The 10,501-nt window shown below is 42.9% G+C and overlaps 1 protein-coding gene across 4 annotated transcripts in view; it reads right to left on the bottom strand.

Annotated features, from left to right (window-relative positions):
- Positions 1 to 264: 264 nt before the first annotated feature.
- Positions 265 to 10,501, bottom strand: part of SMG6 (SMG6 nonsense mediated mRNA decay factor) — a 1,202,478-nt gene continuing 1,192,241 nt past the window's right edge. For all 4 annotated transcript variants that reach the window (XM_078680136.1, XM_078680134.1, XM_078680133.1 and 1 more), the window contains exon 19: positions 265 to 6,051. In XM_078680136.1, the coding sequence (XP_078536262.1) occupies positions 5,921 to 6,051 (131 nt within the window). In that variant the 3' untranslated portion in view covers positions 265 to 5,920. The remainder of the gene's footprint in view (positions 6,052 to 10,501) is intronic.

Here is a 10,501-nt window from a genome sequence, read left to right as displayed (position 1 = left end):
AAAACTGACAAGATCACTAAATTAGCTTACAGCCCCTAAGAAATGAACCCAGGCCCTCCTGCCAGCGGAGGAAGGTCCTGGGGTTGTTGATTAGAAAATTCTCAAATGTTCTAGAAGAAAACACATGAAAAGCCACAAATCTCCAAGATGTACACCAAGTTGCATCACATTAGGTCAGGCACTGTCTGTTTAGGCACTGACCATCACTGTCAGTTTAGGAAGCAACGCTACCTACAGGCACAAATACCCGCACCAAAGACAAAATACCAGTAAGACATCCAGCTCAAATCATTTTATTTTTATTAAGAAATTTGTTTCAACAAAGCATAAAACAAAAAGAAGGCTACTTCGGAATCCTAGTAAAGGTGATACTTCTTGTCCCTATATCAAAAGACTTGGCAGAAGCAAAATAATCTACAGTCTAAGCAAAACAAGACCAATACACCAGAAAGTAAAGAAAGAAAAAACAAACACGAGGCAAAGAAGCAGAGGTTCTGACTGACAACAAAGCCTTGGGGCTACGGGTGTGCTATCCCTCTTGTTCTCTCTCTCAGAGCTGCAGGTGACAGGGGCTGTGAAGAAGCATTGATGGGGGTACTCGAATAATGGGTCAGTAAAGGATGGGGCAAGAAAAGTGGGAAGGGAGTTGAAACTGTACTGTGGGGATCCAGCTATTCCAAATCAGGATCAGAGAATCGTGCGAGAGGACCACGGGTAAGGAAATGAAAAACTCAAGAGGGCTCAAGGAAAGAAACCTATTAAGGTGAAAATTGCTGGGGGAGAATGGGATCTGCAAAGAGAGGTCCTGCAGGGGGGGTCCTCGGGAAAGAGATTACATGCCGTATGTATGAAACGTTCTAACCATACTGCCCAAGTGGGAAAACGTGTTTGTACACATGACACTAAATAATTAGCTAAGTGGACTCAACTGGATAGGTATGAACAACTTTGGGGAACAAAGATACAGTATGCCGTCCGGTGGAGCAGACAGCAGTTTATCAGTACAGAAGAGGATACAACTTTGAGGGTGTGGGAAGAGAGGTGCATTTAAACCTGATAAGCAGAAATGGGCAGAGAGAGAGAGAGAGAGACTTGTATTCAGAGAGATGGAAAGGAACACAGTTGGGTCGGGGTCCAAACACAATGAAATAGGGAAAGAATTCTCAGTGAGGAAGCAATGCAGCTCTGTCTGCCTTGAATCTGAGTGAAAAATAACATACAAAAATACAAGAGCACATGTAAGAATCTTCAAAGCCCATAAACAAGATACTTTGGCTGCTCCCAAACACCCCAGTGTCTTCCAGGACAGATTACATCTATTGCAAATCCAATCCTCGCCATATGCAGACACACTACAGTCCTCCGAGCAGCCCCTCCTGCTTCCAGAAGTAAAAAGATAATTTAAAAATATATGTATTTCGGCTAAACAACTAAGATAATGCTCGACATGTATTCTACAGCTGTAACTAAACTTTGCAACATTATACAGGCTTTAAAGGGGCTAATGAAGAAATTCCTTGGGGACTGCGCTCCAGCGCTTCTGGATCTCTTCAGGCATTGGCAAGCCATGCCCTATCAGGGATGTGTCCATCCGTTTCCCATGGTAGTCCCCACGTCTGAACACACTATTTAATGCTCAGAGGGGCATTTGGTTAAGGCAGAAACATACATACTGTCTCCTTCAAGGACAGCTTGTTGAATCGATACAGGTACTTGTGTTTCTGAACCAGTCCAGAGAAGCGGGTCTTACCCACTAGAACAGTTTGCACACTGTTAATTGGTGCTCAATGCGAGCCAAGACCATCACATCCCTACTGCCTTCCAAGAACAGTCTGTACAGTTCACATGGGCACTTAATACTAGTCAAGACCATCAGACTCACGCTCCCCCCTTCAAAAGCACCGTGTAGAATCCCGACTTGGCTTTCAAGTGTTCCTCAGCATTGACTCAGCCCTGCTGTTATCCACTTCGGGCACAGTCTTTAGCTTCCATAGCCACATTCATTGTGAATTAAGACCATCACATCGATGCTGCTCTTTACTCTGAGCATGGAATCCTTGTCGTCAAGTGATGGCTGAACGTAGCTTGGAGACCATCGCCGCCTGCCACAGAAAGCCAGAGATAGGACACAGGTTGTTGCCTCCTGCAATTGGGATTAAGGACATACAACCTCCAATTTACGCAAGGGGTGTCTTGTAATCTGCCAGTAAAGGTTCCCAGGAGATGGGCAACATTGTGCTTTCTGTGGCCATGCGCTCACACCACTTCCATGCGCTCTTCATTTATTTGTAAAAGCAGTTTTTCAAGCAGTCTTGCGTGCACACTCTTACTTGGAAGGACGCTATGATACATATTACAAGCTGAAATTTGACTAACAAATCTGAAACTGTGGTTGCCACTACCAGTCTAGTTTTTCTCTCTCTCGCTCTCTGGTTCTCCCTCTACTTCTCCTTCAGCGTTTCATGATGCCTCCAAAAAAGCCTAAGATGCCTGTGCAGTAAACGTGTAACTCGAAACAATACTAAAAGTAGAACGTTAATAAATAATACAAAGGTGTGACTAACTAGGAAATGCTTTTTTAAAGTAGTTTGGCACAAATACATTTTAAGATTTGTGCTGACAAGCTTACATTATTTCCCGATGGAAATTCAATAAGCAGGACAACGATCTTAAGCAAAGTAACATGGCAAAGCGTGGTTTGCCTTCACGGTGGTCCATAATATAATTGCCTAAGTTGCGATATCCAGCTATTAGACATACAAAAAAACATACAAAGACGGTTTAGTACATCAGCTTTCAAGAAAACGTGTCAATTTCCATAGGAACAGCTGTAACTGAGGAGTTGGGCTTAACTTAGTACCACGTCATTTATCCAGTAATGGAAACTAAGGAGCAAGCATAGTCCAAGGTAAGAAAAGGCAGGTGGCGCAGTCCTAGGTAAGATTAGGCCAATAGTATGAGTCACTGTTAGTATCAAAATGCAGATAACTGGAGTTCTGAAACAGCAAATCACTATTTGCTGACAGGAAGAGACATCAAATCAAGATTTGCATTACAATTTGAAAGATTAGCGCAGAAAAGCCTGGCTGTGAATACACTGTAGCAATGGGGGAAACCTATGATCGCGATTTAAAAAAGTAAATTAACAAAAGCAGCATACCTTACTCAAAGCAAATAGCTTCAAGATAAATAATATGCCTGAGAGGGCGCATGCAAACATTGCACAGCAAGAGGGAGACAAACAGATTACCCTTTCAGAACTGGACACATGCACAATCGGGGGACTTGCACTAAGATCCTATTCTTACTGAAAAACACATTTTAAAAACAAGCAACATAAAAGGTCCTAAGAAATTATATGTTTAAAATATCTTGATTTCATAATCGTGGGGCTGAACTGGAATTTACTGTTTATTTTTCACAACTAAAAAATGTCAATCTTATACCACAGTAATATTCTCAATATGGACATCTTGTAAGGACTACAGACTTACTCTACCAACTGGCAATGCACTTCCTGATGTAACCCCACTCTGTATCGGACAATGGATACTTTGGATACTTTTCACCCCTTTGTGGACCAAGCTTCACTGTTCTTCAGAAGACTGAAATTAAACATAATTTGCTATCCCCATGTCGGTTTGAAATCTTTAAATTTGAACAAGGGGCCTTAGTCTTCGTGAAAGCTGTTGTACTATACTACCTTTACACTCGTTTTGCTGGTCCAAGGAAAAATAGGGCAACACACGGTAAATCCTAAAAAGGGGCTAATTTGTTATGCTTATTCATCTGAAGCATGCAGCGACTTTTACTGATTACACTTGCTTAACATAATTTTAGGTCTCAAAAAGATATGCAGCTTTTGAGGGGCATACTCATTGTTTATAACAGCGATTGCCAAATGAAGTCCCAGACTCTACCATCAACAGGTGAAAATCAGGGGTGTCTTAGCTGGGTAAAGCCAGAAAGCAGAACTTCTTGGAGGCTAACAGAATAACACTCTAAGGCTACAGTATCCGCCACAAGAGACTATGACTCTTTGACTGATAAAAGTCTGTAAGCTGTCATATTTTTCGTCACTTCTTTATCTGCACAATGCCTTGTTTTGGACACTTCACGGAACCATAGTGATGAAGCCCTGTTTAAAGACTGAGTATCTGTGGGTGACAAAGATGTCTCATGAGCAAATTAAAGCCTTGTTCCAGACCAAAGTGGCATATCTGCATCCCATCACACAGTCCTTGAGTGAAGCCCTCTCTTTGAACAATGGCCTCTAGCTGAATCTAGGATGGGGAGTACTCTAGCATCCAGAACATGTTCATGAATACACTTTCTTTAAAAAGCTTCTACTCCAGGACAGTCAAAGACAAAGTCCCTGCATAAGACAACACAACCAGAAAAATAGGAAGAAAACCTACATTCCAAAGAAAAAGTGCCTTCAAGAGATTTTGGCCTTGGAGTGCATCAATGTCAATAATGTGAAATGGACTGTTGAGAGTGTCCACTTGTGCAAAATACAGAACCTTGTGTGTGGTAGTGGTTGTTGGTGCCATAAAACGATAATTATTTGACAACATTTTACAATTAGTTTAAAGAATTCTTTACATGGTAGAATGACATTTCCAAGAAGCTACTGGAAAGACATTTATAATCATAATGTATGCAAGTAGATCACCAGCATTAGTGAAAAGGGTAGCAAAGGGTGAGTAGATGTTGGTTGGCATTGTCTGTGCTATGGTAGTTTGGCAAGGCTGATTAAAAGCATATTGGGGATCGAGAAAATGGTTCAGGTGGCATGCATAGCAGTGTCGGGAGAGAGTGGTATAGCAGCTGATAAACACCAGACTGATTAAAGTAAGCAAAACAATCAATATCAGACACCTTCTGTAAAATGTTGTGCTGGACCAACAAGGCGCCTCAGCTTTCCCATTTTAATTGTCTAACTAAATTTCTATTTTTGAGTCATTTCCTATTTGATAGTCAGTACAAAATTACAGGAAGGTTGTTTACTATTGATTGAGCCGGACCAATAACACAGCATACAAAACATCTGAATGAGAGATTTCAGTCAGATGGATGTACTTTGGAGCAATGAGCAGCAACTATAAGCACACAAACCCTCCAAGCGATCTTTCAGCCGCATGAAGTCAAATCTAAACCTACAAGGGATTGAAGACAGATCTATCTACAAGGGACTGAAAACAGAACTGCAATTGAAAGCATCACTGAGAAGAGAGAACTAGACGGAAATCGGAGAGAGAGAGAGAGACTATAGTTGTGGTCATCTTGTCCCATCCAGAACTGCAAGATTCACCCACTCCTGCGACACAACGAGGAAGCATTGCTCATACAAGCATACTTAAGCCTGACAAGTCTTCTTTTATAATGGATTTGTCTTTAGGACAAGGATGTTCTTCTAAAGATGACACACATGCGTCAAAAACCAGTAGGAAGCCTCGCCATGGCCAATGGCCATCAAAAAAGCAAGCCATAAGCACTGGTGTGCATCTGTTGGTCAGCTACGCTAGCCTCATGGCCACATATTGGTCAAGTAGGAAGGTGGCAAAGCTCCCTGTATAGACCCACATTGATCTAGATGACCAACCTTCCAAAATATCTCTGTTGCTCATCAATGCTAACATTTGACACAAACCATCCTACAGAGTTGACCTTTCCAAGACGCCCAAGCAGACATCCGCCCCACTCACAGCACTGCCATTCTGCCTTCAAGGTTTCATCAGCTCAAGTTTATTATGGCATGGTGGATTGAGTATGGGGGGGGGGATACGACTTGAGTGGGTTGCAGGTTGGATTTGACTGTGCAATTGATGTTACTCGAAGGGGCCTCTGAAGGCCTCTTGCCTGCTGTTGAGACCAGGATTTTCACAGCCGAGGACGCTGTCCCCGCCTTTCCAAAGGCTCATCCCACTTTCACCCACTTGAGAAACGCAGGGATATCACGAACAGGGACGTGGCGAGTCAGAGCCTTCACACGAAGGTTTCGGTCATCAGTCAGCAGCACTACCTCTCTCTGCAGGCGGATGGGGTCATCTAAAAAGAAGTTGCATAGGAGATGTCAGACTTTACAAGACAATCTTGTTTATGACATAAAATACAAGCCATGTAATCCCTCCCATCCTCTCTCCCTCACAACCATCCCTCCAGTTCATGGTTTTATTTCCATGGAAGGTTTACTCCTCCATTACGTTAAGGTTTGCTTGAGAATCTTAGCATAAAGGAGCGTGTTACAGTGTGGGAAAAATGACATTAGTTATGTATTCACTGAAAAGAGCTAATGCAAGGGATGACGAGGACAGGAAATAAGGTTGCAGAGTTCTAGAACTGTCAATCTTACCTTTCCTTGTTCTTAAGTTCCGGTTTCCTTCACAGCAGAAACCGGGCCTGACCAGAGATCGGCTGACAGAAAGACCCACATGTCTGGAATCCAGGTCTAAACAAAGGGTGAGTGCCAGGGAAAAGCACCTAGTCACAAGGTTGTATGAATGGCAGAACGGTGTGGGAGAATCAGAAGGCTAAGTAACACGAGAACAAAGGGGTGGGGTGGCAGGACTACAAAACTGTGAAAACACAGAAGATACACAGCTGTGCACGGAATCTGATGGTTAGATGGGTTCGATACAGTACAGGGGTCTAAAACTAGGAAGAGAGGGGTGAAACAGCAAAAACTGGGAAGCACAAACAGAGTGTGTGCAGTTTAGGTTTGATGACAGCGTGAAAGGGGCCCAAGAACATATAGGAGCTCTATTGGCAAGGAAAAAAGAGGGATGTAGGGCAGACCTGGGGCTCTTACGGTAAAAAGACGGTACAAGACAGTATGTGAGTTACCACTGCAAGGAGAAGTGGGCAAACGATTGGGGATCAGATGGAAATTAGACGAGAGCAGGGCTGCACGGAAGTTCTGACAGTAGGGAGAAGCATGGGGCTTCAAAAGGCGGTTGAAAATTATAAATCGAGATTAACTGCAAGGCAGTGTGAGTTGGGGCTTGATGACAGGAAGAAAAGCGTGCAGGACAAAGCGAGCGATAAGATACAGAGGAAAGACGCCTGTAAGGATGCTGTGGGTGATATTATCGCAAGGGAAATATGGCTGTAGGATGAAGTGGGTATGGGGGGTCTAATGAAAGGAGAAATGGGTTTAGGTATTTCAATTACACAGATCCAACCCTTGCGAGCAAAAGGGCACATTAAATGATACATATTTAGGTCTGATTTGACAGCATAGATATCTCCAGGCCGTATGTGATCCAGCAGAAAAAGTGCCTTAATAAGCAGTACAGAGAGAGGGACTTTGGCTTCATCCAAATGTTCATTTCCTTAATACATACATTCTGATTGACCAGAAGCTGGTTGCACTAACTTAAGACGATTGCTTGAATTACACAATTCAATTCATAAACTTTATTCGGTTTTAAAAAAACCCATCAAAGTTACACACCAGTAACACAGTTAAAACGATCCAAGCTTGATCAATAAAAGAGCGCCAGTAATACAATAAAGAAACAAGATAAAAAATAGATATAGGAGGGACAGAGGATAGCATACATTATTGAGCCATGTAGTTCCTGTAATTAACACATGATTTTAAAAAACCCAGTATAAAAGGTAAACAGTCATCATTCAATAATTGCAAGTACATCAGTGCGGGTCGAACCTGATTAAAATTCAATCTTTTTAAAATCGGGACCAGGAAATGTTTACGAGGGAAAGCATAAAAATTACATTAAAACGTCAAATGTAGCATGTCCTGCGGAGACTGATTGTCGCAGCCGCAGGAAGCTGTCACCATACCTCTAAGAGTACATTTGGGTCTAGCAAGTAGGAGGTCAAACATTCAACCGAAACCGGGTTAACAAAAATGTATTTTGCGTAGACAGAGACCCCATAAGGTATTGCTCTGTTCTTTTGGTGTTGTTTTTAGCATAATATGTGTGCGCACGCTGAATTTCTCAACCTCCTTGGCTTCCCTTTCCAAATTGCTCTCTAGTAAAAAGGCTACCTTAATTGATTCCACGTCCTTCTTTACAATACAGTCAGGATTAGTGAATAGTTCCCTCCGCCCTTTCCAGAATTCTCTTCACGTAATTTAGCCACGGAATACGTGTTGAATTATCGAGAGCCAGACAGTCCCTTAAAATTAAATGAGTAAGTGGGATATCGGAGTTCAGCCAACACTTTATCCAGCAGGAAAGAGGACGCAAAGATATTAAGTCATTTAAATATGGGACCCCTAATTCCTCGTGGGCCACCATATTAGAGGTGCCCCGAGGAACACATAACAGGCGCTTCAAAAAATCGTTTTCTGATATTTGAAGGGACTGTCCTGCAGTATAGCCCCATAATTCACTGTCATACATAGCAATTGACAAACGTTTAGCATTATACAGTTGTAGCATGGCCCCTGTGGGCTTCTTCCCTATTTTAGACGAAAAATTTAAAATTGCTGAGTTCGCCCTCACCATGTTCCCTTTTGTTTTCTGCAATAATGGGCCCCAATTCATCTCATCGTCGAATAGGACCCCATAATAGGAGAACACGTTGGAACATGGGATCTTGGAGTCTCCCACTTGAAATTGATATTTCTTTCTGTGCCTCTGCCCCACCTGCATAACATACGATTTGGAATTGTTAATCAACAAATCTCTATCTAGCATGAAGCTGGAGAAAGCAGAAAAAAGTGCTTGTAGCCCATTTGCGGTCCTGGATATAAGTACGGCGTCGTCCGCATAAAGCAGAACGGGAATCCCACGCCGTCCTACTCTCGGGTAATCTGCACCAGTAGCCCTTAAAACATTTTCCAAATTGTTGATATAAAGATCAAAAAGAAAGGGAGCCAATATACAGCCTTGCCGGACTCCCTTTGAATTACACGTTTTGTCTTGTGGGAAAGCATATGTTTAACACAGCAGATAAAACATGTAGGCCTTATCTGTTTACTATGAGAACTTTCAATTATGAGCCAGACCAACTGGAATTGGTAGCGCTTGTTTAATATAGAAGGAATATTACCTTAAGGTGCTGCGCATTGAACAATATGGTGTGTACGACCCAGCTGATATCAGAGGTCATCTTTTTAACAATAAATTACATTTTACATTAGACCAATTTACATTTTAGACATATTTACAATTAATTTTACAGATTTTCAATTTCAAGAATGGTGAGATAACGTTTTTTCAACCAAAGACTATTGTTCAACGGTCGACAATTTAGTCAACAAATCACATCTGACCCATAAATGGAAAGCAAGGATAGGAGCACTGGCAAGGGGGGCATAATGAGCGAAAGCATGGAGTACAGGAAGGTGTAAGCGAGGCCCTGATGCAGGAGAAAGACTGACCAGGGTTGTAGGGAATCATTCCTATGGAGGGTCCGAGCAGAACGTTAGACACATTTCTAATTTAAAGCCATACCATTTTCTGCAATGACTCCCAACTTTTTCTTTCAGTCAAATGGACTTAAATGTAATACTCGAAGGGACCACCTTTCTAAGTCTGAGATCTTCGGCAATGGTGCAATCTGACTAGAGGAGGACTTCGAGAGATCTAATGGAAGGAAGGAAGGAAGAGCTGGTGGTAAGCTAAGGGAGATGCTAAACCTGAATGGGGGACGGGACAGGAAGGCACACCAGGTGAAAGACAGAGGGATTATATAAAAGAGGGGAAGGCATGCGGTCTAGGTTAGGATGTAATGGTGGCAGAAGAGATCTGGAGGCAGAGGAGCAATGGAGGTAGGGTGATAGGGGTGAAAAACGTCAGTTTCTGGCAATAGGACAAGAGTTGTGTAAGACAGACAGCTTGCGGAAGATTTTGGAAGTGAATAACAGAGGAGATCTGGTGTGAGAGGGGTCAAGGACCAGAGGATCTGGTGTTTGGGTGTGAGGGAAAGGGGATCACATAGTACAGTGTTGTGGGTGAAAGACGGGAATCTGACAGGAGGGTGTGAGGGGGTAAAGGGCAGAAGGGATCTGGTGATAGGGTAAGAAGGGTTCAGACACTAGGGAAGCTCACAGAAGTAGCAGAGTAGTGAAGGGCAGTGTGATATGGAGGTGCGAAAAAAGAGGTGAATGACAGAAGAGATCTTGCGGAGGGGTGAAAAAAGGAATCTGGCTGGTGCAAGGCAGCAGGGATCTAGCAACAGAGTTTGAAGAGCAAAAACAAAGATCTTGCTGTAGGTTTTGAGGGATAAAGTGCACAGGGAATCTGGTAAAATGGTGTGAGGGATGCTGGATCTGGTGTTCATATGTGAGGGGTCAGGGTCGTGGGATCTGAGGATGACAGGTAGGAGGGATCTGACGATGAGTTGAGGGTGAACAAAGGGGAATCTGATAGTACAGGTTTAGGAGTATGGCAGCAGTGCGTGTGGGGATTTGGAAGTAGGGTGAGAAGGACAGGAGGGCACGAAAGGCCCACAACAGGAGGACGCTGAGACAACTATGCTACAGTAGAGAGGACGAATATGCTGGTTTTCTTCCCTTTGTCAT

The sequence above is a fragment of the Lissotriton helveticus genome, chromosome 3_1, assembly GCF_964261635.1.
Source record: "Lissotriton helveticus chromosome 3_1, aLisHel1.1, whole genome shotgun sequence".
Taxonomy (NCBI): Eukaryota; Metazoa; Chordata; class Amphibia; order Caudata; family Salamandridae; genus Lissotriton; species Lissotriton helveticus.
This window is presented reverse-complemented; position numbering and strand designations above follow the sequence as displayed.